Raw genomic sequence first — 27,995 nt, 5'->3', positions numbered from 1 at the left:
AAACTCAATTTAACATCAAACTGACTGTCAGTTATACCACTATTTTATTTAAACAAAGATTATCCACACTTCTGTTGGAATAATTTCAGTAATCCCAGCTTTGCACAGTCAAACGAGAAAATTCTCTTCTTTGTAAAGTGTATTTTTACAGTTTTGACCTGTAATTACACTGAACATCCTAAACATAACATTAAAATAGGCATAACACTTTAACTTACAGTATAAAACAGGAAATTTGACAGCGAGATACTCAAGTTCAAATACAGCATTTCCTGGAGGAAACATTCAAGTACTGTACATGCATCTTTTCTAAAGTCTGATTTCATGTACATGCAAGAAAAAAAGACAAACCAAAAAAGGATTTTTAAATAAACATGAATAATTTGTTTTCCACCTCATGGGATGTACAGGCTGTATTTAATTGGCCTGTAGACCTGATATATTCAGCCATACTCCAAATAGAAAAAAATACAATCTTTAAAAGCAAAATTATTAAAAAATAAAACACTTATACGTCTACATCATTAAATGAGTGATTCCCTAAACCATTTAGCTTCTCCAGCTGATGTCAGTGTTAATCCTGAGTTGGTCATCACTGGAAAAAGTCATCACCAGTTATGACAATGTTCTCCATAATAAGGCCTTCATCCTCCTCCTCCTAGAAGACAGAAACACACACACAACTTAGGGTCAAGTACTGGCTTAATAAACAGTCTTCTATAGAATCTAGTCTGTACACTTTCAAAGTTATGGACACTGGTTTGTCTGTAGAAACCCTCTCCATACTACCACAGAGGTGCAATGTTGTTTTGTGTGTTTTTTAAAAAGCTGCAATTGGTCTCTTGCAGTCGAAAACATGAAAACATGAATTTTTCTTTAAAAATCATCCAATTGATGTGATTGTGATGCCAACATAAAATATGAACTCGTTATTATCCGAAAATAGACCTAGAATATGTTTAACTTTGTGCTTTTTCCCAGATTTTTCCAGATTAACTTCCAGTATCTGGCAGTTATGTTATGTTAAAATACTGTTTTAAGAATTTAAAATGAAGAAAAACAAAAATGTTTATTTAAAAAAACACTGTAGTTGTACATGAACAGATTTTCTATGTTAAATTTGAAATTTGAACAGTACAAAACATTTTGGGGCCACACGGTGGTGTAATGATTAGCACTCTCGCCTTGCAGCGAGAAGACCCGGGTTCGAGCCCCGGTTGGAACAAGGGCCTTTCTGCATGGAGTTTGCATGTTCTCCCCGTGTGTGCGTGGGTTCTCTCCGGGTTCTCCGGCTTCCTCCCACAGTCCAAAAACATGCAATGTGGGGATTAGGTAAATTGGACACTCTAAAATTGACCATAGGAGTGAGTGTGAGAGTGAATGGTTGTTTGTCTCTATCTGTGTGTGGCCCTGCGATGGACTGGCGAACTGTCCAGGGTGTACCCCGCCTATCGCCCGATGTAGCTGAGATTGGCACAGCACCCCCCGCGACCCTCTGGTGGAGGATAAAGCGGTTAGATGATGACTGACTGACAAAACATTTTGTCTCAATGTTTTCCTCAATGAATCTCTCAATGTTTCTCTGTCTCACTGTGTTCAGGTGGTGTTCTCTCTCTGGCAACAGAGACGCTGATTCGAGTGAAATTACCATAATAACAGAGGTCTCAATGTTGACCACATGTTGGCCAACATTGAGACCTCTGATTTAAATGTTTTAAATGATCACCTCTGATTGATCCTTTTTCTTCGCTCTTTGTTTTCCTGTTGTAACATTTTGGGTTTTAATGCAAATAAGGGATTTTTTTTTTTAAATTTAACATATTTATTATGGGTGTGGTTTATAGCACTTGAGTAATAAATGGGTTTGCTAGAAGAAGGGGAGGGGTCAAAGAAACTTGTGGTTGGTTGTGGAAATGAACAAAACTACAAACAAACTCAAAAACCACTTCACACAGCTACTCCGCAAGCTACACCAGTGACTCTTCTCGCTTGGGTGGCTCTTTATATCCCCTCTAGCCACACCCATATTGGACTAAACCAATGCATGAGGTACGGGTAGGTAAACTGAAACAGAATTCAACAAACTAAATCTAGAACAAAACAGAAGTACATGTTAAATTATACTACGACAATAAACACGAGCTACTGAGGAAAACGCGACCCCACTGTCTGCCTTAGTGTTAAAATCACAACACACACGTTTTTTAGCCTGAATATGGGTTTCAGCTAACCAGACAGTTACGATGCCTTCACGTGCTATCGGAATTATGGTAAATACGACTTCCCCTTGTGCAAAATGCGCACGAAATCGTGATTACCTGTGGGAAATTGGGAGATAATTTTGATTCACCAGTTTCCCGGTGGAGAAAAAATCTTGTGATATTTCTAGATGGTAGAGAGTAAGACAAGATTCTTAAGTCACGAATTGTAAATAATCCCTTAATTATAATTATTTAATTCACAATTATTATTATTATATGGTTTTACCCAAGAAGCAGGTAAGGGTGAACCGTGTGTCAGCCATTTTACATGTTTCGCTCTAACAACAAAAGCACTTCCGATTCTACGAATGCGAAGTGTAGTCTTTCCGGTAGCATGTTAAGGCAGCATTAGCTTCACTAATTGCATTTGAACATTTCGGAAGGAACAGTTTTCACACCGGCAAATATCTGGAAAAGGTGTTGTCTTGCCGTTTGAATGTCTAAGACACATGGATAAAACATGGATAGAGGCCGAGGTTCTTTTAGGCACCTGAACATGGTGGACTGGCAGTCATTAGGTGAGACACACACACACACACACACACCTGGTCACCTCCACCTGCCGCTCACTCTGTGGTTTTATTACCGTTATAAACACAAGTGTACCGCTGTGTATTTAGTCATTTTAGTGTTTTCTTTTATTGCTTCGTGCTTTTAATGTATAATCCTTTCTCACCTCCCTTTGTAAAGTTTATTTGCTCAAATCTCTGTTGAGCTTCTGCCAAAATGGTTTACTGCCAGCCTTTGCAGAAGTCTGGTAGCTACCTGCTTTTATACCTTCTTGTATCACCTTATTTCTTTTCTTTGAAGATGTGCTGTGTGATGGGTTATTTGATATGATACCTTGATAAAGAGCACAGCTGATAGCCACTTCTTTCATGTTGCTGTTCATTTATTTTCATAAGCAACACACTGCCAATATTTTATCTTCTGTATGTATGAAAACGAATGCTGATCATTGCAGAGGTAGTCACAAAAATGTCAAAATTCTGACTTTTTCGTCAAAATTCTGACTTTTTCGTCAAAATTCTGACGTTTTCGTCAAAATTCTGACTTTTTCTCTTCTCAGAATTCTGACTAATCTCAGAATTCCGTCATCTTTTCCTCAGAATTCTGACTTTACTTTTTTTTCCTCCATGTGGCCTTAATACCCTTCTGTATTTATCACTTTCCTCGAAAGTCGTGAATTCAAGGAAATATTTGAAGGAAGATTTTGATGAGGATAAGTAACAAATGCCATTAAAATAATAACATCAGCAGGAGGTATTCAGAAGATAGTGTCGATATCATGGCTTAGGTGGTTTTCTCTTATGTGTTTCTCAAGTTAAATGTTTCTTGAAGTGTGGTTGTATGAGGAACTGCTGACATAACAAAACATAAATCTACTAAACTCTACACATGCATAAGTCACTGTAGGCTAAACACGGGAGCTTACTGATGACGCAAACACAAAATGCATGAGTCTTAGTGGCTCTCCACGCTACACATTAGAATGTTCATACTTGTGCTAACAAAGAGGGAAATAACACATGGAAACATAAATACGCATTGATAAAATATGTAATACCTACTTGTCTGGTCTTGACAACCACATTAGCTGCTTTACACTACAGTTTTGCCATTCACTCACACTTTCATATAGAGTCAGGAGTAACGTTGGGTCTTGCCCAAGGACACAGCGGACTAGCAGAGCCTGGAATCAAACCCACAAGTTGAAGGACGACTTTATCTACCGCTGATCTACCATCGCCCTGTCATTAGTCAGGTCAGTCTTTGTAAACTGCTAAATCTCCCGCAGGATCACTTTATGGTGCACTTTTTTTCCATCAACCGGCCTCTGGACTACAGATGTAAATTAGCCATTGGCTATCATGTGATGGGATTTTTATTATGGGGCATTGTCCCTACATTGATAAATGAATATACGAATTAAAAGGAGGTAAGATAGGAAGCATTGAAGTTACTTTCCTTTATCATTTATCAACCTTTTCTAATCATTGCATTGTGCTTTCATAATTGTTTATCATTTCACTTGCATGAAATGTTGAAATTGCTAACATTTTTTCCTCATACTTCACAAATGATAACACAAGATCTATTGGCAATTGTGTATGAAACCTGTCGGAGCATATTGAATTTCTTGCCAGCTGTGGTTGGCTTCTTTGTCTCAATCCCACAGTGTTTGAGGGACTTTTTAGTTTATGCTCCACTTATTCTGTTTTAATGATGACCGCGTCTTAATGTTTTCAGTCACTGACATGCATGTTTTCTGTCAAGGATTCAGGTTAAAGCTGAATTTTCTGCAGGTTAACTTGTGTATACAGTAGGCTACATGCGACTGTGTGTTGTTACTCACTTCATCTTCAGGTTTGTAGTCTTTCTCTTTGCTGCGATAGGACACGACATGGATCAGAGTGTAGATCCTGCAAATAGAAAAACAGCAAGTAGAAATTATGGACAGAAGAAATGGCTTTACAGCACCTGTAACATGGAATGTCATTATAATCCCTCTTTTCAGTTGCTAATCTCTTGACACTGAATCAGAAACCTGGTGTTTTACTTTAGTTTTCAAGCAGTCTATTTCGAGTCTGATTTTATGCTGCAGAAAAGTAAAAACTCAAAGCGATGGGATTTAACTTGGTTTGTGACACCGTGACGTACCTGTGATACAACATAGCCAGGAACTGGAGAATAAGCAGAACAGCAAAAGACAACAGGAACATCAAACTGAGAGGCTCTACCTGTCAACACACAAAGAGACAGTACTGAGGGCGTTAACTGGTGGTGGTTACAGTAGCACTGGCCAGTGAAAGCTGTCACTTGCATATAGGATTGTATCTGTCTGCTCCTACCTTGAGGAACTCCCCAGAACCAGTTCCATTTGGGTAGAGTTTTGGGATCTTGATGCTGATGACATCACTTCCAATGGCCTGCAGGAAGAAGGTGGCTACCACCCACAGTACGTTGATAATGAAATATAGGAAGACAGCCTATAGAAAGCATACAGAGAATGTGTAACTGGAACTGGAAAAGTGAAAAGTGTGTGCCTTCTAAAAGGATTTTAAAGCAATTTAAATTTCCTTTGAGCCTTTGCATATTTTCTTTTTGATTCCAAACCAACCAATTGGGTTTAAAACCTACAGCACATACACATGTAGACATGGCCAAGAATAGGGCAGAAAGGTGATTTCAGTGACTTTGAATGTGGCATGGCATTTCACAAACAACCATCCCTGAGAAGAAATATCCAGTGAGTCTGCAGTTCTCTGGGTAGAAATGCTTTGGTGGAGCCAGAGGTCAGTGAATGGGCAGACAGATTCAAATGAAGTGCAATATCTCTCTCTGTTTGTCTCTGTTTTTCTGTGTCCTCCACAACTTTGTGTTTAAGTTTTTTACAATGTATTCCATCTGCTATGTTGACATCTGCACTATGTCTACTCCAGTGTTTCAGAACAGAGGAAATCTGACTTGAGACTAAAACAACAATGCAGTCGTTACCCACATTTGATCTGATTGGTGTCTTTGAGTCATGACCTGGTGACCACCAGTGTTATTCTCAGTTTCTTGTCACAGTGCCTGCACTTTCATTATTGCCATTTCTTGTTGTTTGTTGTATTTTCTGAAACTACAAAACACCTGCACACACACACACCCAGTGTACATTAATGCTCACGTGGCACAGAAAGTGTTTTTAGTTGTGTTAGTATGGATGCAGATTATTTGTTATGTTGTGTTTATTACCTCTGCTAAGGTTATGTATTTGACTGTTTGTCTCTGAGCTGCTTAACTTGAAAAGAATGTTGGCTATGGCGCAAGTAAGAAATAATATGATTTAGGTGATAACTGTATTTTAAGTATGTTATAAAGATCATAGTTTCTATTTCATTTGTATTTATAGTGTGTTGTCACTCTCCTGTTGAGAAGTGCAAACATTTCAAAAGAAAACTTTTTCATGAAACCTGTGTGCAGCCAAAAATCATTGCAATAATGCGGAAGTATTAAGTATGACGGAAATATTGAATGGATTTATATTGTGATAAGATATTTTCCCATAACACCCAGTCCTAGTGCTTCCTCTAGTTTTCAAATTAAACTTTCTTTATTTATGTATTTTTATTTTTTTTAGCTTTTGTTAGTAAAACGAATACTTTACTTATTTTATTGTTATTATTGCATGTGGACCCCCTAGTGAAGTGATTGGCTTGGAGAATGGTCAAAGTCTGCCACACAGCAGTAAAGACAGTGCAGTAAGAGTAAATCTGACCTTGTTGCGCAGTGACTTCAGCTCTCTGGTGACCTCCTCTTCATGTGCTTTGTTGTTCTCAATAGGCTTCAAGTAGCGCTTGATTAATTTGTTCCAAAAGTCTTCCTCACCCTAAACACAAACATTCAAAAAACATTGTTTAGGATTAATTTGAAATAAAGGGAAGATGGTAAGTGAGCGTGTCACTTGTTAATCTTGTAAACAGCTAGAGATAGAGATAATATTTAATGTTGGTCATATGCTTGTCTTAACTGACTTGTTAATCTAACCATTTAAAAGTAAAAGAATGCCAGTATTACATGTACACATGGTAATATGTTCCCAAGACACCTTAACCTCAGACATGTCCGGTGTTGCATTATATTTATTTGATTCAAAGATGATTTTCAGCTTCATAACTCACCCAGGCTCATCCCAGCTAGTTTTTGTACTAATATCTTCCAGAATTTGTGGCTATATCAGCCTCTTACCTCATCTAGTTTTTCCACCTGAGGGGCGATGAGTGTTTTCCCAATTTCTCTCATTATTTTGCTCTCTAGCTGCTTCATTTTGTTGTTCTTGAGGATACGTCGAGCCTGTGAGACAGAGTCAGTTACTTGGTGCTGCAGTCATTCCTCTTTTGCAATATCATTTCATTTTGGCATTTAAGAAATAAGTCATTGATATTGCTGCAATGGAAATTTTGTCAAGTGAACTACAATGACATCATGAAATCGATATGGCTTGATTTAAGAGCAACACATAATTCAATTTCTTTTAGCAAATCCGTGATCATCACCCGCTCTGTTAGTGCATATTCTAACTCCGCCAGCTGGTTCTTTGTCAGAATATCTTCAGGCCCCACTCCATTGACCAGTGTATTTAGAGTCTCCGCTAAACATGTGACCAACTCCTCACGAACTTCATCGTATCTGTCGTTGGGGAGTGCACATCTGGAACAAAGTTGAAAGCGGTAAGCATACAGTTGCAGTGCACTGTACAAACTGACACATTCGACATTAGTGTAGGGCTGCAACGATGAATTGATTACTAAATTATTCGTGAACTATTTTGATTGATCAATGAATGCTTTTTTTATTATCAAAACAAGCTTCCTGGTTTTTAAGCCTCTGAAATGTCAAATGTTCTGGCTTCTTTGCTTCATATAACAAAGGAATCATTACAATGGAATAGTTTTGTAGACAAGATGAGACATTTGAGAGCGTTTTTCAACATTTTCTAACCTTTTATGGACCAACCGCTTACTCAGTTAAATGTGAATATAACTGATGGATTGAGTATATGAAAAATAATTGTTAGTTGCTGCCCAACATCCCTGATATTCACTGTACCGTTTAAACATAAAGATATTGCAATTTACCGTATATGTTCTTCTAGATTTCTTTTTATGTTCCCGAAGCTCAGCTTCTTCAAAAACAGATCCTTCACAGGGATAACCCAGTCTGCAGGCACACACATTAACATCATTATAGTGCACTTTGCACTTCACATAATTAAATTAAAGAAGTTAATGTTACATTATTTATAATCTATACACATTTTCAGTGTCTCTCACCACTGACTGGACGTCCCACTGTGTCACTTGACTCATCCTCATCCTCATCCTCCTCATCAGATTCACTCATTGACAGGCTCCTTTTGTTGATGCTGTTGCCACTGCTCACATACACACATTTTTTTTAATGAATTTTGAATGTGTATTTCACAGTTCCATTAAATCAGAATTTCTTTGTGCTTCTATTAGGACAGGTGGTCATTTAAAACTGTGGTGCGTAACTTTGTTGGGTTGGTTCTTCTCTGTGTCACAGAATCATTCTGCCTGTAGGCAACAAAGGTATTGCACTTTTTTAGGTTGGAAGTAATCGAAAGGTCAAATTAACAAATCAAGATATACTAGTAAGAGCTGCTTAAATTGTTAATGTGGACAAAAAAATGTACCACCTTTGATTAATTGCGATTAAGAATATCTAATAAAAAACAAATGTCTAGGAAAAGTTTCAGGAGTGAACGCTTCTGCTTCGTTTAGCAGTTTGACAGCAGTTTGATGTTTGTGCCTGCACAGATACCACTGCATACACACAAATGCTCCCTCACTCAGGTCTGAATCACAGCATACAAAGTAGTATGCTACATCATGTTTGTTTACAAAGACCAAATAGAAGCAGAATTATAACACACTCTATAACAATTCCCCAAAGGTTACACACTACAGCTTTAAACCTCAGCAAGTAGGTACTTTTTGAGTTAGAAATCTGGCCAGTTCATTGCTTAGACAGATTTTGAGTGTAAAATTACATTGTGTAAATTACAGTCAAAGATTGAGAGAAAGACGATACCTGTCAATGGAATCTGTGTCCTTGTCTTTTGCTGTCTTGTTCTTCAGTTTGTCAGTCACAAGTTGCTTAGATTCTTCTACAGTTTCCTCCTTTGTGTGAAGACCCTGAATCTCTTGAGTATCTTTGTGCTTGGTTAAGGCAGTCATTGTCAGCTCTCTCTGGCCCATGATCTGTTGAAGCATCGGATGCTCTGTTTCCTGAGTTATCTGTAAGGCAACAGGATAAAATACATTTTCCAGCCATATTTTCGTCTTCCTGAAAAGCCAAACAGTGCCTGGTAGGTGTCACTTGTACCTGTATCTTCATGTCCCAGCAGCAGAGTTTACAGTTTCTGTCACACATGACATTTTGGTTCTTTTTTTGTTCTCCACCTCCCCTGACACAAGAAAAGAGGGATGGTCAAAAATCATGCAAACATTGAAACACATTTAATTATTGGGGATGCAGATTAGTATAAGAGTGGTAAAAATATCTCTTCTCTTTATGATGAGTGGCATTTACGAGGATTAATTGACAGACATTCAATTAACCACCTATTAATCTGTATGCATAACTGCAGAAAGTCTTTAATATGTACTTGTGTACGGTACATGCATTCTACACTCTCACCACCAGATGTCACTACTTCTTACACACTGGACCTTTAACCACACCCCACTTCAACTTCTTCATGATCTGCTTAAGCAATGGTAAATTAATGGATGGATAAACTGTTGGATTTGGTCAGATTAAAGTTGGACCTTGATAAATCGAGAAAATAATCATCAGAGTAATCGATTATGAAAATAATTGCTAGTTGCAGCCCTAAAAAACCCAATGGTGATATTGTGGTAATAAGGAGATAATACAGTAATAACATTGTTGTTTACAGAGTGTTAGTTACTTTACAGGGTAACGTCTGTTTGATGAGAATTACTGTAGAATACCAGTTAGTGTATTAATCTAAAAATCAATTTGAAGGGGCAGGATGTGATAAGCATATTTCTTCATCCTGCTCCCTCTCGAACAATATTTTATGTTGGTTTTCTCCGGTAAACACTTATTTTCCCTCCTATGTTAATCCTTCACTGTTTGCCATTGTTTTAATGTTGTTCGAGATGAATGAAAAGAAATTGAAAAGTGCATTCTTTATAGGAACACATCATCATTGTTACTGCTTGTACCACTCAGAGGAAATCTTCCACGATTCCCACTTTTCCTCTGGGTTATCTTCACTGTCACAACTATCACAATTAGTGCCGAGACCTGAAGCCAGTAAATAGGCAAAGAGAGAAGTTTGAGTTTATTGATTGGATTCCTGTCAGGGGATTTGCTGCTGCATTTTGATATCATCCTAAATTAAAGTAAAAATGATTGTTTGCAGCCAAAAGCACCACCCCTCCCTTTAATACAAATTAGGGCATTACTTGTTGGATTCCCTTGTGCCCCAGGTGACGACGTGCATGTTAACCAAAGAATAGATGGTCAGTAGGAGATATCCACTGGGGATGCAGATGAAATACATCAAACCGTAAACGATCACGCCTGTGGAAGAAAGTAATGTAACATAAAGCAACACAACATAAACTTACAACTTGCATATTATTTCTAATATTTTTAGTATATAATCCTACCAAACTCCTTTGGGTGTAGTATAGCTGTCACCACGTACATGATTGCCATAGAGACCAAAAACACACCAGTCGGGGTCAGGAAGGTGCCCTCAACCACCATGTCCCCTAAAAAAATGGGAATATAATTTGTGTTAATACATTTGAGGGTTTGGAATAAATTCACTACAACATTTAAAAGATAAATAAATGGTTCACCCACCGATAATGGAGAACAAGGATGCAGTCATGAGGAATGCATACAGAACACTCATCAATGCAGCGATGGTTATTTGATTGTTGGAATTGGCTACGAAACAGACGATGATGTACAACACAGGAGGAATGCTTGCGATGGCGATGGAAATTGTCCCTTCCAATTTGAGGACAAACTGGAAGGCACCTGTTGGAGAGAGAGAGAGGGATGAGGATTGGAACAGATAAAAGACGAACAGCAGGGAAATTGATGGTAGAAGTTAAATGGTGATCGGCATGAAGGGATGTTCTTAGTCAAACCAATGTTTTTGACAAGCACTGAGTTGCTGCCAGGTGATTGGGTAATGAGATATTTCTGTCAACAAGCAGTTAAATGGCTACCTAATAAAGTGAGCAGTGAGGTATTATGAAATCTGGTTGTAAACTATTTCAGTGAGATGAAAGTTGCTTAGAGCCTCTGCAATCCTCTTATTAAATTTAAAACTAAAAATACAAGATTGAGTCTATATACAGCTGAGCTTTGGCTTCTACTACGTGATTAAATTAGTTCTGAAAAATCAGAAATTGAGAACCAAAATCATACAATATGAGTGCTGCACATTTGCCAACCTACCCAGTGGAATACAACATGAATTGAGTCACAACACAGAACACCAGTAAGTGTAATTCACAGGTAAACATCATATTTGAATGAAAGTCGGTGGAATTATTTGCGCTGTGGGCAAATCTAGTTTATTGCTTTGTTACATGTTCCAAATGTGAGAGCTGTGTGGGTGGATTATACAAGATTAATTTCTTCTGTGTTTCTATTTTGGATACATACTGTTTTCCTTATGACTCAGCGGGAACTCATTACACAACCCGACACTCAACAATATTGATATTATATTATTGTATTGTAAGATTTTATCAAAGCTCTGTTGGATACTGTATGTGTCATATAGTGTCGTAATTGTTGGTTACCTGAGTGCAAAGGGGCCAAAAGAGTTTTCTGAAGCAATTTGCGTGCTTCTCATGTGCTCAAGATAAGATAAGATTTACTGGAAAATTAAATGATATGACAATCTTTTCGACAAGTCACTTGATTAGTAATTGTATAACTGACACCACAGCACCATAGGGAAATAACATTTCTTGTAGTTTGTAAAAGATCATTGTGACCTTACTGATGTATTTGGTCCTTACGGAACCATAAAAAGTATGATAAGGGCAATCGGTTAACAAGAGAGGACATGTTAAAGATAACATGTACCATTCAGGAAGAGTTGGTGGAGACATAAATTGGAACCTACTTGCTATCATGAGAGTCACAGATGCTGGACCAAGGATTGAGGAACCAACTGCAAACATCTGGTAGAAGATGTAAAACCTGGAGATGGATGTGTTTTTCTTCACTGTCTCTTGACCACTGCAAATGAAGTCACAAGGGTGAATATGCAGTAAGGCTGTATATTGTAAGAAATGTTACGTTAGAGTAGTAAACAGCTGATTGGGAAAAGTATTGTCCATATGTCTCTGAAACCCTTGAAATTATAGCAGGTGACGCCTAAATAATTATACTGCATGGTCATTATATCATTGTTAAAATGACAAATCTAATGGTGGCCTTTACAATTTTTTACTCTATTTCTACTTGGACTAACCTGTGCAGGAGGTCCAGTGTGTTGGCCAGTGTTGAGGGTCCCCATCGTCTCCGCTGGTTGTAAAACTCTTTGAACTCCTGCGGCGAGTTGGTGTATGCATCTGACGCGGCATTGTATTCGACACGCCAACCTTGCTGCAGTAACAGGGTACACAGCCAACGATCCTCCCCTGCACGCACGCACACGCATGCACACACACACACACACACACACACACACACACACACACACACAGTGATGAACAATAAGGTGAATGGCTTAGACTAGACGAAAGGTTAGAAGGAATTAAAAAAATGTCTTGGACATATGCATTTGTGTGCCAACCTTGGTCATACTGCACATATTGTGCAGCTCTTGTCGCAGTTGTTGTGTATCTCTTTAAAACATTGTCATCCATTAAGGCCGACCCTCTGAACAGACTAAAGCAACCTGGACTGCACAGCACGCAGCCAAACACATGCTCGGAAGTCTTCTGGAGCCAGTGGCCTACTGCATACTCAAACTTCTGGTACCACACCATGGGGCCTGGGATGGTCAGCAGGCATGATGGCAAGCAGAGGGAGTAATGGAGAAAAACAAGAGGTGGGTGGGGTGGAGTAGGAGGATAGGAGGAGAGAGAAAGTAGACTTGGTGATTTGCAGTGAAAATACATTTGTTTTATTTAAATTATATCCCGGGCTCCACATCCCCTTTCTAGTTTCTGTCTCTCTCGTCTTGTGTGAGTGATTACGTGATGGGTTGCAGGTGTGCATGATTGCTGATAACGCTTGTGTGAATCTTTATGTGAATGCATTTCGATTTGGGGTGCAGACTCTTCCCAACACCCCAGGTCTGTCTGATTGGGCTCATGCTAAGAATGTGAAGTGTGACCTTGGCATAAAATAGCCTTCTCTTGAAACACTCGCAGCCAGACCGCCTCTTTAAAATGGTTGCTGGTGGTTTCTTGGGAGCTGGGCAAAGGTAGTCTCATTCTAGTAGCCCCAGGTTCTCTTCTAGACCTGGATATAGCACTCTACTAGGTTGTGGAAGCTGATGTTTGACTGTCAGTATGATGGACTGTTTCATACTGCATGCTGGGACATTTTTCCAGCACTACCCGGACCCTTTTATATTAGCTTCATACAACCACTTGACTTATTGTATTTGTCAACTGTATGAGCCAGATGCAATTTGGATCTTAAAGGCATCCATCACGGGAAATGGACCATGGATTTTTTAATACTGCCACACCAAATAGGAATTACCACTAACTGAGTCATGTATCAATAATATTTGCAAGGTAGAGATGAAAAAAATTGTGATTTAATTTTGGTTTCCAAATGGATAAGTGAAGAGATGGGTTGTTGTTCCTTGCTGTTTTGTTACTCTGTAATGGCCCCATGTAAAGAGGTTTAGCGCCATAAAATAATATTAAACTAATAAAAATAAAAGTTAAACATTGAAATGGCTATTCTTACCCATTCCAGTTGGATGGATTCTACCACATGCTGCTCCTACATTCTCATACATCCTCAACCTGTAAATGAAAAGAATTCTTAATCATCAGTTTACAAAAAATACAGTTTTGTTTGAGCTCTCCGAGTGCTTTCTCTATTTTGGTCAATATGTCAGTCACTGACCTGTCTACTAGCAGAATCACAGCTTTGGGCTGGAAGTCGGTGTCTCCATCCAGAGCCAGGAGATATGTGTTGTCATCTGAGATGAATCTTCTTTTGTTGTCATGGTTATACTGGTGCATCAGGAAGCTCTCGCCGTCAGCAGAGATCAAATGGGATTTACATGGGTTATTGTGGTTCTGGCGGCAAAACAAAACAAAGATCAATATTTTAATTTTGTACTGTTAAACAACAAAGACGGAAGGAAAACAATACTTACCGGGATCCTCGAAGGGTTCTTGACAATGTAGCCTTTCCAGCCAAGTAGATAATACAGATACATTATCTGAAAGTGATAAACAGAAATATGATGGCCAGCTGTTTAGAACATGGGTGCAAGCTATAAGTAATGCATTATACAATGGTATTCATAAGTCCCATCATAATCCCTCCCAGGAGTAATAAATAAATGACAGAATTTGCTCCATATCAGTTTTTAATGTTAATGTTTAATCTATCATACCAATCACATGAACACATTTTCTTCTAAGGAACAACTACTCATCAATTCAGTTTTTTTGTGTTTACATGACAGCCATAGACTTTATTCTATGGCTGTCTATATTCTGATTGGACAATCCCGTGTGTGAAACATTTACACACTGGTGTTTCTCATATTTCATATAAACTCACTAGCCACTGTATAAATTTCAACTGCTCGTTTAACCAATCACAATCACAAAACTCGATACACATAGTCATGTCACCACAAACTGTCTCCGGATTCTATACTACAGGTTAATTTATCCATATCTTTCATATTGTAATATAGTTTGGGCAAGTACTTTTTCTAGTACTCTCAACAAAATTTTGGTCCTCCAGAAACGTTTTGTTAGAATTGCAACTCGATCAGAGTCACACACCCCATCTGCTCCTTTATTTCAAAAACTACAAATTCTTACTATTTTTAACATCAACATTTTTCAAATATGTGTTTTTATGTATAACATACACTCAAGTGAAGGGAATATTCCTGAGCATTTCAAGACATATTTTATAGCAAATTCACAGGTCCATTCCTACTCAACTCGTCAATCCTCAGATCTTCATCTTCCGAAATTTCTTACTTGCAGAGGTAAATTTTCAATAAGATTTAGGGGTACTAAATTGTGGAATGACTTTTCCCATCTGGCAAAAAACTGTTCTTCCATAAAATTCTACAAAAGACACTTAAAAGATTATTTAACGGTTGTTTTGTAATTTGCTTTTCTTCATGTGTTGTTGTTCATGTCTTTGTGTTTTATTTTTGATTCACACATGCTCAAGGAATCAATAATTTAGGGGTATAAACCAATATTTCCCTCATGGAGACACACACACATACATACACACACGCACACATTACACACTCATACTTTTGCTTTTATATTAATGTTTGTTTGTTTTCATTGTTGGTTTGTTTTTTTGTTTTTTGTTATTATATATAATTTGTGATTATTAGTTTGTTAGGGGTGGAGTGGCTCAGTGGTTAAGACTCTGTGTGCAAAAAGACATCATGGTCGCAATGGTTGCAAGTTCGACTCCCCCCTGGCTGATTGTACTCAATTCCATTGTAAGTCGCTTTGGATAAAAGCGTCTGCTAAATGACATGACATGACATGTAATGTTATCACTTTTATATAGTTAGATGATTTTTTTGTATGTTAATTTTGTGTTCTCTTTTAAATATTAGACATGGTCAAGGCTACCTACTGAAGTTCAAAGAATGGGGAATAATAAAGTGTCTGGGAACTTGTGCATAAAAGTGGAATGCACTACCAAAAACAATCCCCAAATATTAAGACAGAAAAAGCACACTTAATTAGGGCTGCAACTAACGATTATTTTCACGATCGATTAATCTGTCGATTATTTTCTCGATGAATCGCTTGGTCCTCAAAAGTCTTGTTTTGTCCACAAACCAAAATGATACATTTTTAATCATTTCTTTGTTATCCAGATCAAAGAAATAGTCACATTTAAGAAGCAAAAACAATTGTGTTTTAATCATGAAAAAAGCTTCAAATCGATTCATTGATTATCAAAATATTTGTCGTTTAATTTAGTAATCGATTAATAATCGATTCATCGATTCATTGTTTCAGCACTACATTTAATGCTCCGTACCTGTGACCACCTTTTCTTGTTCCTGATGAGACACTTGTCCTTCAGGTGAATAAAAAGCATGTTGCCGTCAGGCATGACAACAATCAGCCTGCCACCATAGGGAGTCTCGATGATTGACACATCATCTGGCTCCTTGTTGGTAAACACCCTAAATGATTGGATGTATAGATGGATGGTTATAAATATAGTTCTATAGATAGGAATAGATATAGCATAGTAAATGGATAAATCTCACCTATAAACCTCTACGACCACGTGTATTAAGTCCTCAACATAAGAATTAACCAGCCTTTTCTCTGTCCCCTTTTCAGTCATGAAGGCATCGTCTACATAAATGTGACACTCAAAATCAAAACAGTCATTATGTTTCTCCTTTGGATCGCCACGATAGCGGTCCAACCTGAAACCATAAAAGAGAGTCATGATGCTATAGAAGCATGGTGCACTTAACTATGTTCAATTTTTCTTCAAAATAACAGTGAGTGTGAAAAGAAATAAACGGGGAAAATTACAAATCACAAATACCAAACAACTTTAATATTTAGCATTATTCCCTTGTACTAAACAAATTCAATTGACAATTAAATTTAACTGACACATTTAATGGGGTAGTTGAGGTGTGTTGTATGAAATGACTTTGCTGTGTGTGCTGCCAGCTGTCACCAAGAACAGGGGAAAAGTGTGCAGTTGACAAAGCATAACAAACTCAATTTTCCAGTTGTAAAAGGCTGTCCAAAGATGAGACAAAGCAGTAAACATATTGAATTATTGTAGACATAAGCAGGTATAGATACTGTATGATTAGATAAGTGGTTGAAATCTGTTTGTTTTTCTTGTTGCCATGTTTTCAGTGAGGGCAAGCATCCACGTCTCAGGATGATTCTTGGTTCAGAGAAGTCAGTAGTGCCTGTCAGTAACTCATACAACCACACTTCAAGTATCACTTTAAATATAGGCAAAACCTGTGTTCAACTGTAGCATGTTGTCCAAGATTGTCAGCTGTTGTAAGTTGCTCTTAACGGAACAAAAGAACAGCCCCTGCTGTGTATGTGAGAGTGGTATCTGCAGTGATTGTATCTCAAACCTGAACATGGAGGTGAGAATCGCCAACATTTCATCATATGTCTCGTGCCACATGGTGGCACACAGATAGATGACAGAGTTCTGCATCTCATCATTGCTGTAGAGGAGAGTAGAGAAGGGAGGGTTGGTGTGTGTGGTTTGAAACTCTTCATGTGGTAAAGTCTAGGAAGCACATTGTGATTCTTTGTGGAGGCTTGGACTTGAAGTACCATTGTGCCAATGACCTTTCCACAGTTGTTGACTCTCTCTTTACCTCTCGTTGGTCTGGGCACGTGACACCTTCATCTTGGTGTTGAGCAGCAGTGATAGGTCGATGAATGCAGATTCATAGAGTCGGCGAACAAAGAGCTGAGAGGTTCGCTCTATGCGCTGCACCTAAGGCAGGGAAAATGGCACAGACTTTTAGGTCAACGACTTTTGTCTGATTTGATGACTTCACTCGAGGATAAAACATTTAAAATAAATCCAACTGTCTTTCTTTGTGACAACCATGTGCTATGATCTGTAATATGGGTATTGTTGTGGGAGAAGTATCAGAAAGATTGATATATATGTATATTTTATACAGTTTTGGTGTAAATGATACTATGAGTTTAACTCAAGCAAGTCCAGTTGCCAACTGCCAACTACTGAAGAATATAATGAGTTTAGTGGAGATAGAAAGTGTGTCTGTTCTTGTATTAGTTACCTCTTTAGAACCTATTCTGGCATAAACGCTGACCAAAACCTGTTCCTAATGAGGCGGAAACTCATTTCTGAGGAACGTGTTTAGTTTAGGGCTAAGAAATTATATGGTTATGGTTAAGGTGTGTGTGCGTGGTTGGAGGATGTCCTAGGTATGACTCCTCAACTTGAAATGTTGATATATAATATATAAATATATATAAATAATATATATAAATACCTTGATCTTCCATACGTAGTAGGTACAGGAAATGAAACCTAACCACATACACACTCCCTCTAATGCCAGTACTGAAAAAGGCCACTGCAAGTAGTAGCTGTCAAACAGTTCAGAAACATTTCAGTTAAATAATATACATGTACAATTATAATCGATTTAAGCTGTCGTTTATTCGTCCATACAATGTCAGAAAATGTTGATCAGACATTTCTCAAACCTGGAAATGATGATTTTCTCAAATGTCTTGTTTTGTCCAAAAACCAAAATGATTCAGTTTTAATGATTTCTTTGTTGTATGGAGCATAGGAACCAGAAAATAGTCACATTTAAGAAGTTGAAAAATCAATAAAATTGTTTTAATAATGGAGAAAAAAAAAACTCAAACCGACTAATCAATTATCAAAATAGTTGACGATCAGCTGCAATTTTTAATAAATTAGTGGTCAGTTACTTATATACTATATATAAGAATTTTGAACACCAATAATTTGGTTTGTGTTTTTATTTTATAAATAAATAAGAATGTTTGGTTTCTTCTCCTTCATGAAAATAAACAAATTATGATGATCGATCAACATTTTACACAATTTTCTTGTTGCGTTATATGGATGAATCAATGGCATGCTTAATTGAGAAAATTATCCACAGATTAATTCATAATAAAAGTAATCATTAGATGCTACATTATTCATATACAGTGCTGTAATGGCTACATTTAGCAGGAAGCCACTTTTACACTTTTACCTGTTAAGTGAAGTACGACAGATGCTTCTGGAAATCTCCAGTATGACCACTGGTGTTGTGTCCTCATTACGTATGAAGACCAAGCTTTCACAAAACTCTGCAGGAGACACAAACCTAAATGTTTTAGGACATAGTCCCTGTGTAGACATGCTTTTTGCAGCTTTATCTCAAAACACACTCACAGTATACATGTATTGTAAACATTAGAATCCAAGGCATAATGTCTTTTACAGTAAAATTTTATATTTTGGGTGAAAAAGAAAAAAACCTACCCATGAGGCTCCCATGATTTGCGCCTTCCAATTCTTCTACTTGTGTTATGAAAAGTATCATTCCCACCAGCAGCACTGCAGGACCTGTGCAGCACACTGGCATTGCAAAACTCATCTTGACTGCATGAATCTTACAGGCCACCACCCCTAACCAGTGGCAGGCTGCTGAACAGAAGGCCTGAGACAGGAAGAGAGAAGGGATTTGGATTTATTTGATTTATTTTTAGGCTCTCCAAATTAAAATGTTCACTTAAACTGTTCAGCAGCTCATCACAGAATCCTTACTGAATATTATTAATATTAACTGCATATCATAGCACGTCTCTCACATTGTGACTTATTTTAATTACTTCCTTATACCTACCTGTAAGGTAAACAGCCCCAGTCCTATTCGCAGTAATCTCCAGTCATCTTCATTCAAATTAAAGTCTGACCACTCAATGGACCTCTGAATCAGCCAGTGATATACCAGGTACACCCCTCCTGCGATAGAAAAAACAATGTCACCATCTGTCCTCCAGCAGTCATATCAAATCAATAACCAATAAAGACTTTCATTAAAAATGTATCCACAGTCAAAGGTTTTGTATATCAATGACAAAAATTAAAGAATATAAACCTCAGATAGTGGATCCCAGAGGTCAAACCGAATATGGTTAAGCAGCGTTTAACAGTTTTTTTTTTTTTTACTGTACACAGGTTGCACTGAAATCAGGTTGAATAACGTTTCTTTTCTCATATGCTTATGATTGAGCTCTTTTAAAGCACTTCTGCTGCACTATACATTATTTTAATGATTTTAAAGTAAATTATATAAAATAATATTTTACGCTTCATTTCGTTCTAACTTTTTGTTTTCTTTCTCTCTATTTCTCCCTAATCCTACATTGAAAAGAGCGCCACATTAAGTTTATGGACGTGTAATAAGAAGAAACATGCTGGGTATCAAAGGTCCTGCGTGTACGAATTGGTGAAATCCAATGGTGTGACTGCAGACTGTAACAAACTGAGCATTGGTCTGCAAATCCCGCCTTTAAGTGCTTGTCAGGAAACTACGGTGGCCTTCACATGATGTCATTATTTTTCGTTTGTATGCCAAGTTTCTATTTTAAAATGGCTCTGGACCTCTGTAAAGCAGGGCCCTCGCCTAAAGTACAGTACACAATAAAAAGCGTTTTTTATTGTTACACACGGCTCCTTTAAGGATACACAAGGCAATTATATGTATTATAATGTGATTTTGATGTTAGAAAGTGTGGCTTTGTGTGCTTTGGTTTGACAGAGACATGGATTTTTAATATTGTGCATTGATATGAATATTGATGGATTATAATTACCAATCACAATTATTCTCAGAATGCTGCTGATGACAAACACAAAGTCCCTGAAACCGTCCAGTTCTGACAGTTTATCCTGCGAGGACAAAGAAGGAAGTGGGGGAAAGAAGGTCAAGTCAAGGTAAATTTGAGTTGTTACCATGAAGACAGTACAATAAAACAAATTCTACTTTACCTGCAAGCGGTTGGTAGCTTGCAGAGGATTTTCCCACCAGCACAGGGAGATGAGCAGTGAAGAGGCAATTCCAATCCCAATATAGACAAAGCAGTCGGAGCTCTGTCTGTCCACATATAATGATACACGAACGTGGTAGTCGAAGATCAGGAGACCGTAACCTGTTTGTGTGTTAATAGACTGGTTAAATAGTAAGTGGCTGTGTTACAGTCGGCGAGTCTAAGTCGGCCAACAAAACAGTGGGTCTAGACATGAAAAAGCACCATGTAAATGGTAAAATTTGTAGTTGTGTCCTTGATTCGACAAATCAAAACAGGCCAAAATAGATGCATTAGAGCATTACCTGCAAGTGTAAAAAAGAGGGAGCATATTGGGAATATAATTTTCCACTTTTCTCTCTGTAGTCTGAAGACAATCTGCATGAAGGCAGAGCATATGCAGACTCCTCCACTGATGAAAAGATTAGTCAACACGTCAAACTGAGGCATAACAACTAGCACCAGGACTGAAGTACCAAGAGATACCAGGCACTCAATAGCACAGATCTAAAAAAAAAAAAGACAGAGACACAATTATGCCTTTTAACTTTAAATAGAATTTAAATTGCCAAAGCAAATGAATGGTGGTCAAAAGAAATCATACAATTATCCCACATTAAGTTTTTAAAATGTTTGCCCAGCGTTGGCCCTAAAATTTGTAAATCTAACTTTTCTTTTTTTACAATGTGAAGTGGATGTTTTGATACAGGTCTTTGTAAGAAGCATGCTCAGCCTATCTTTACAAATAACTCTGAGCATGACAACACAATGACATACACAGGTTACATACAAGCTAATTGCACACACTTATATATGTTATTGCTAGGGTTGCAAAATTCCGGGATTTTTCAAAGTTGGAAACTTAATGATTTTATGAGGTAGATGATATTTCATCTGTGATGTTAAAGTTTAACTAGCAACTGTTAAATCAAAATTTATTGCTAGCTTACTGGTAAACCAGATGTGCTAAATGTACTCTAGCTAGCACTATTTCATTAAAGAAGCTAGCTTATTATGGTGCTAGCTACCAAATGTGATGCTGTTTCTCCTGCCTCCTACTAGACGGTTTTATATTACCACACAAGATTTCATACATCAGTTGTAAAATGTTTTGAAGACATTTTTGTCATCTTATGTAACAGAAGAATGCCACACACGCCATTCAGTGTGTGGAGGTATTTCCCAATTTCACAAGCTTTCACAAGCTTCTTCTTACTCAAGCAAAAAAATAAATGCAGCAGACGAGTTCCACTCCAGTTCTCATTAATTCCCAAAATTCTTATGGTTCCTGTGGAAGGTTTCCAATTTGAAATATTCCCAAAATTCCCATACGAAAATGTCCATGGGAAGTTTTGCAAACCTTTGCAACCCTTGTCATTGCACTTATTACTAAACAGTAATAAGTATTACTTTCAAAATGGTTATTGTGCAGTTGTGAATATTAATGTTTTGAGGTTATTGACAGCATGGACAGAGTTCTACTCAACTCCCAACAAAATCTAAATACAGTATAATCTAATATTTACCATGTTGACATTCAAACATTTCACATGAGAAGAGTGCAAACTTCATAGTGAAAAACGTACACACAACATGGTCTTTTTGTTGGGATTTACAAAGCTCTTGAAGGTACATCTCCACAGTGATTTTATGAACACCAGGAAGTTTGGGAAAACCAAGGAGAAAACCAACATCAGTGTGTAGAACTGCTTTTCTTTTGGGCTGCGCAGTGATGTTTTACTGCACAGTGTTGACATGACCAAGAGAGATCCCTGATAAGACAGAAAAATAAAGTTAAAAGAACATCAAAAGTACATTTTTGTTCTTTCATGTACAGGTCAGGCCCTTTCTTTTTATTCTGTCTAATATTAGGAATAGACCCATAAAAAGCCTCTGCATTTTCTTTGCCACACTGTCTTTTGTGGTAAATGATTGTTCAACTTTACTTCCATTTACTGAAATGCCAGGAAATTTACCACCAACTGCTTCCTTCTTTAAACTACTACTGGAGGTTAAAGACTCTGAAAGCATGTGAGTAGCGAATTGATTTAATTAGCTTTTATACTAGAGATAACAAATGTGTGCCATGTCCTCATGCCAGCTTTAACAGTAAAGCCATAAAACCGCTCTCATCGTAACTGACTCATTCACCCTGACATCAAAAAGTAAACTTAATCTTTTTGTGATATGAACATGTTTTATTATACGTAGGATATGGGAATTGGTTGTCTGGTGACTGACAATAAGAGAGTGATTCAACATCAAGAAGGTTGAAGCAGAATGATTAAAACCTAGAGGGATGACATACGCACATTTACCCCTGAGTTAAAGACTGACAGAGAAAATGTACATAACATCTGTTAAGATGGAGACAGGGAAACAGAACTGGAGATTGCAATAAAGAAACGTCATTGTTTGACAGGCTGTATAAAAATCTTCAATAGCATCTTTTCATGGTCATTGTTTTAGACCCTTCATTTACTTCATCTCCCTAAAAATAAAAAGCGGTAGGAAGCGTCCTACATGTATTTTAGTGTGTGTGTGTGTGGAAAGAGCAGCAGTGACAGACATTCATCAAAGAAAACCCAAAGAAGCAAGATGTCACAGAACTGAAAAATGCTGTTTAAAGAATGAGTGATCATCAATGCAAAGCACTTTCAAGTAAAATTGCACTTCATGCAAAATAAATGTTATATATAATACATCAAATTACAGACAGACATACAAAACTGAAACAGAATAATATAAAAGGATTTTGTGCACCTGAAACAAAAGCCTAACACTAATTGAACCTGATGAAGACTTGTGAGAGAAATGACTGCACCCTGACTTTTATCAAAGATGATCAAAGGGAGTTTTGGTGTGTTTGCAAAGTGAGCTTCAAAATCCATATCCAACTCAAAAGTGCTTGAGGCTTCTACAATCAGAGCCAGGGATTTCAAAGCGAGGATTCTCCCATTACATCTCAACACCCATATAAATATAAATACAGTTGGATAGATGGATATCAGATAATCCTACCTTAGCGATGACCGCACTTGTCAAGACCGCCAACCCCACAATAAAAGCCACCAGATACTGGGCCACTTGAAAACATCCTCTACCCTTTTCCTTCTTGGCACCCACTGGGTTCAGCTGGAATGGATCCCATGTATCCCTGAAATGAACACATGGACATGTATGGCATGTATTGACATATTCTCACAATTTTTGTACATCAGTGATCCAAGTGATCCATTTTAGTTTTATTTAGTTTAGTGAATAAACGTGTTTTAAACAATTATACCAGGATGTTGTTAAAGGCGGAAAAGTAAAACATTTGTGATATCGTTGGCAATCAGAAGGTGTCACCAACTGGCTGACTCCCATTGGAGACACCAGGTGTCAATCACACTAGTGTCCACTCATCAAATGGAAACATTTGATGAGTGAAAATTGCAGTGTTGTTTTCATCAACGATGACGACCCTCTTTTTCATGACGATAATGAGACAGGGACAAGATGAACATCTCATGTTTGATGACGAAAACATGACGAGACAAGAATGGACGTAAATGTCAGTGTGTGGTTTGTCGGCGGAGGAAATGTCATGTCAAACTTATGTGTGACACTGTTGTATGATCGGCATCAATTCATGAAAAAAACTGTTGAAAAGTGGAAATATGGAGATTAAAGGTTTCTGCCCAATCTCCAATACTTATTGACCTAAATGGATTTGTTCAAAGACTATACTACTTTAAAAAACAAAACAAAAAAAACAACCAAAAACTGACTAAAACCTTTTTGAGTTTTCATCGACTAAAATTATCACATATAGAAATGACTAAAATGTGACTAAACTAATAAGCGTTTTAGTCCAAAAGACTAAATCTAGAATGGCTGCCAAAAACAACACTGCAAAATTGACATCATGTGCTTATAAGGCTCTGTTTCCCATAGACTACCATAGAGTCCTCTCCTAGTGGCTTTCAGTATATTTTCACTTCCACATTGGCTTGAGGAGGAACCTGGAAGATGACGTCCCTTTTTAATTATATATTTTTTACCTACAATCTATGATTGACATCCAATAGGCTTCGTTGTTGTGCACCAGATGAAGCACCTTCAGCCTTGGAGGTCTCATCCACATTGATAGAAGACTTATATTTTGAACGAGGTCTATCCTCTGTGTCTGGGATGTTGCACCCAGTGGTCATGGGCCCATAGGCTACAATTTGTTGTCCTTGGAGTTGCTTGTTAGTTTCTCGAGTAGGTTTGTTCCCTCTGTTCTTTCAGTTGCTGTGTTTTACGTTTTTTGTGCTCTCCTGTCATACTTTCTTCAGTGCTCCCTGTGGCCCACATCTACCCAGTCAGCTTCTTCTGTTTTTTTTAAAAAAAAGGTTTCTTATTGGCCAATAGGGGTTCAGTTTTTTTTGGGTTATGTTTTGTTTTTTCTTTCTCTTAATTAAAGTTCTATCAATTCTTCTTTTAGCATCTCCCTTTAGGGGTCACCTCTGCGGATCATCTGCTTCCATATTGAGATTTTAAGAATTTCACATTTTCTTTTGGCTGTCTACTTTGTAGAAGCCATTAACACAACACCACGATACAGATTATATAAACATGGGAATGCACTGTGCATGTATATAAAACTTTTTTATGTTCTACCTGTCTTTCTACTTCTTCAGTCAGCTAACGTCCTTTAACCCTCATTCCTGTGGTAAGTGCCACTGTGTCAAAAAACTGTGATGCCCGTGAATCAAATTGGTGGGAAAGTCTGTTTCAAGCGCTGCTTTTTCTCTCAATCAAATTACTAATATTTTGTTCAAGTGTATTAATTATCATGTCTCACGAGTGGGAATGACAGTATATATTGATGTATGAATATTTTGTCCCACCCCTAATATGATAATGAAATGACTTGTCACTGCCACAATCGAGAGCGGGTCATTAGCATGACGGACATTGACATATGACGAGGGATTCTGACCTAAGAAATCACAGGAAAACTGTGAGCGTCTCTGTCTCCACAGTGCATCTGAATAGACCCTGCGCTGTAAACCAAACTCGTGACACGTCTGAGTGTCAATCATCTTCTGCCATGCCCCACTGCCATGATTAATATGATTGATTAAAGTGCCAAATAATTGCAGGGTGTGGGTTCTCTGCCTGGAATTGATAACAATATCTGATCTTTGACTTTGACACAACAACCATCAGATATCACTGGATATGAATACCGAATACTGCCGTGCAATTTCTATAATCATATATGAAAACATAATGTTGTGTGTGTGTACAGTATGTTTTCTTGCTTTCTTGGGCTGTGCAAATATTACCTGTCTTACAGACAATTACAATACATTTTTTAAAAGTTTTGTTTCCCTTCTAATCAAATGAAGAATAGCAGCACTTTATGAATTAAAAAAATAATCTACTCTCAGAGCAGCTATCTTTGACTGTAGTCGTGCATTTAACCTAATACATAGCAGCAGCTTGCCCTCAACAGTGGTCAGTATGTGTGGCTGATGATATAAAGCACAGCAATATATAGAAACTCTGCAACACACTGGGGAAATTATGTTTCCTCAAATTGTAAATTATATCAAATATAAACCTGGCAAACAATACATCATATGCAATATATCACTGGGCAAACAAGATATTGATTATATCATTACTAATTTCCATCCTGAGCCTGATGATAATAATAAGCAACTAGAGAAAGCACTCAGAGAGCAAACCGCTGCCAAGGCCGCTCAGTGTTCAACAGTGTCAATACACTGGCTAATCTTGCAAGGCTTTTGAAAAGAATCCCAATCTATCCAGATCCATGTTTGGATCGCCACCAAAATCTCATCATGTCTTACTTGGGCCAAAATGTTATCTAAATCCATTATGCTGATCACAGATAGACAAACAAACACATAAACGGCTGAAAACATAACCTTGGCCGAGGATATGGTGAACAAGCCAAATGGAACAGGTGCCTAATTCAAAGCTGGTATGTGTCACATATACACTGAACTAAACTGCCTCACTACTACCTCAAGTCGAATACAAAAATAAGATTTGATACCTTTGTCTTGGTTACTATGTTTGTTACAGATTGATACTTTATTGATTCCAAAAACTGGGATTTTTTTTGTGTCACAGCAGCAAGTATCACAACTTTTGTTAAAGAATAAAGGGAAAAATCAAATCACTGCAACTGATATTGGACAGATGGAAATGTAAAATCATTTACAATCCAAAAATCCTATATATCGCTTCACTATGTGCAGACTGTAAAAATATAAATAAAAATCAGCAGAAGCATTTTAGCTGAGTTTAATATTTGTGCTGTTTATTTACGCTTTTTGGGAGAACAATATTTGTTACACAGTTGGAGAATTGTGTATGTGAGAATTTAAATGACTCGGCATAAATATGTCATCAACAGCTTCATGGTTCATTAATGGTCTAATATGGCTGTATCGGAATAATATTGCTAATAATATCTGTATCGCTTAAATAATTGAAGACCAATATAAACTCATAAAATCATGAAATAAATCTCTGAACCAGGTTCAATATTCTTTGGTATACTCCTAGTATTATCTCAATACATACTATGCGTACAGTATTATTAAGACATAAACAGTCACAAGTAAGTTTGGTTTATTCCACTCCGATAACAGTTCTGTCAACAAAAAGCTTAACAAGCAAAATTAGAATAAAAGTAGACAGAGAAAAACCTCAAAACCACCTCAAGAGGAAGAATGAAACAGATTGCCATTCATAAATGTTTAATTTTAGATCATTATTCTGTTTTATTTACCATTAAATGAAGCCTTGATGTAGAGTAAAGATACATTTTACCTGTGTCTTTCATCTCTTTTCTCCCCTCGCTGTTTCAGTTCTTCCATCTTTTATTCCTCTGCTTCAGCCAGAGAATTTCCCCTGTGTGTCGAGTCAAACAGTAACCTAAAGTTAGGCCGTCTTTAATATGCATAAAAAGTCCAATACAGATATGAATTTGAATGTGTACCTTGATATTTAGATAATTTGATTTTTCTTTGACTAGATCTGTGTCTTCCAAATCTTCAGTATCACACTGTCACAAAAAGTCACAAAATTTACTTGCAACTCAGATGACGGCAAACTTTGAATCTGCAGCAGAAAAGTTCCAAACACCCGTAGTGAAGAGTTGTTGCAATCAAAAATCAGGAATAGAAATTTCAATATTAAATATCAATTATTCAGTCCTTGGCTTTGAATCAAGTCTGACTCTTGCTGTCAGTCTGTCAATCTGTACCTTTTGGTTTTTCGACTATTTATCTGTGTGTTATCGCCAGAGTCGCTACATGACGGTCAGGTTCAGCCCCCTCAGGTGTGTGAATGTTCCTATCGT

At 37.4% G+C, this 27,995-nt stretch overlaps 1 protein-coding gene across 3 annotated transcripts; it reads right to left on the bottom strand.

The window, feature by feature from the left end:
* Positions 1-25: 25 nt before the first annotated feature.
* On the bottom strand, positions 26-27,995 carry chs1 (chitin synthase 1). 3 transcript variants are annotated; one of them, XM_044029835.1, is made up of 36 exons: positions 27,900-27,995; positions 27,633-27,698; positions 27,464-27,544; positions 23,645-23,780; positions 22,210-22,395; positions 20,929-21,130; positions 20,586-20,746; positions 20,411-20,486; positions 19,438-19,556; positions 19,074-19,251; positions 18,802-18,898; positions 18,058-18,154; positions 17,407-17,528; positions 17,155-17,250; positions 16,306-16,470; positions 16,071-16,218; positions 14,185-14,250; positions 13,929-14,104; positions 13,767-13,825; positions 12,634-12,834; positions 12,310-12,478; positions 11,959-12,074; positions 10,674-10,853; positions 10,475-10,579; positions 10,268-10,385; positions 9,156-9,237; positions 8,862-9,067; positions 8,081-8,184; positions 7,886-7,967; positions 7,304-7,457; positions 6,996-7,100; positions 6,526-6,636; positions 5,114-5,251; positions 4,923-5,002; positions 4,618-4,684; positions 26-658 (listed from the first exon to the last, which is right to left on the bottom strand). In XM_044029835.1, the coding sequence occupies exons 3-36, from the start codon at positions 27,508-27,510 to the stop codon at positions 593-595; spliced, it is 4,215 nt and encodes a 1,404-aa protein (XP_043885770.1). In that variant the 5' UTR covers positions 27,511-27,544; positions 27,633-27,698; positions 27,900-27,995; the 3' UTR covers positions 26-592. The 3 variants fall into 3 exon arrangements, with proteins under 3 accessions (XP_043885770.1, XP_043885769.1, XP_043885771.1); XM_044029834.1 differs by lacking the exon at positions 27,900-27,995 and having other exon boundaries at positions 27,633-27,893; XM_044029836.1 differs by lacking the exon at positions 27,900-27,995 and having other exon boundaries at positions 8,081-8,181; positions 27,633-27,893.

The sequence above is a fragment of the Solea senegalensis genome, linkage group LG7 (assembly GCF_019176455.1).
Source record: "Solea senegalensis isolate Sse05_10M linkage group LG7, IFAPA_SoseM_1, whole genome shotgun sequence".
Lineage (NCBI taxonomy): Eukaryota > Metazoa > Chordata > Actinopteri > Pleuronectiformes > Soleidae > Solea > Solea senegalensis.
The sequence above is the reverse complement of the archived record's forward strand: the minus strand, read 5'-3'. Positions and strand labels throughout refer to the sequence as shown.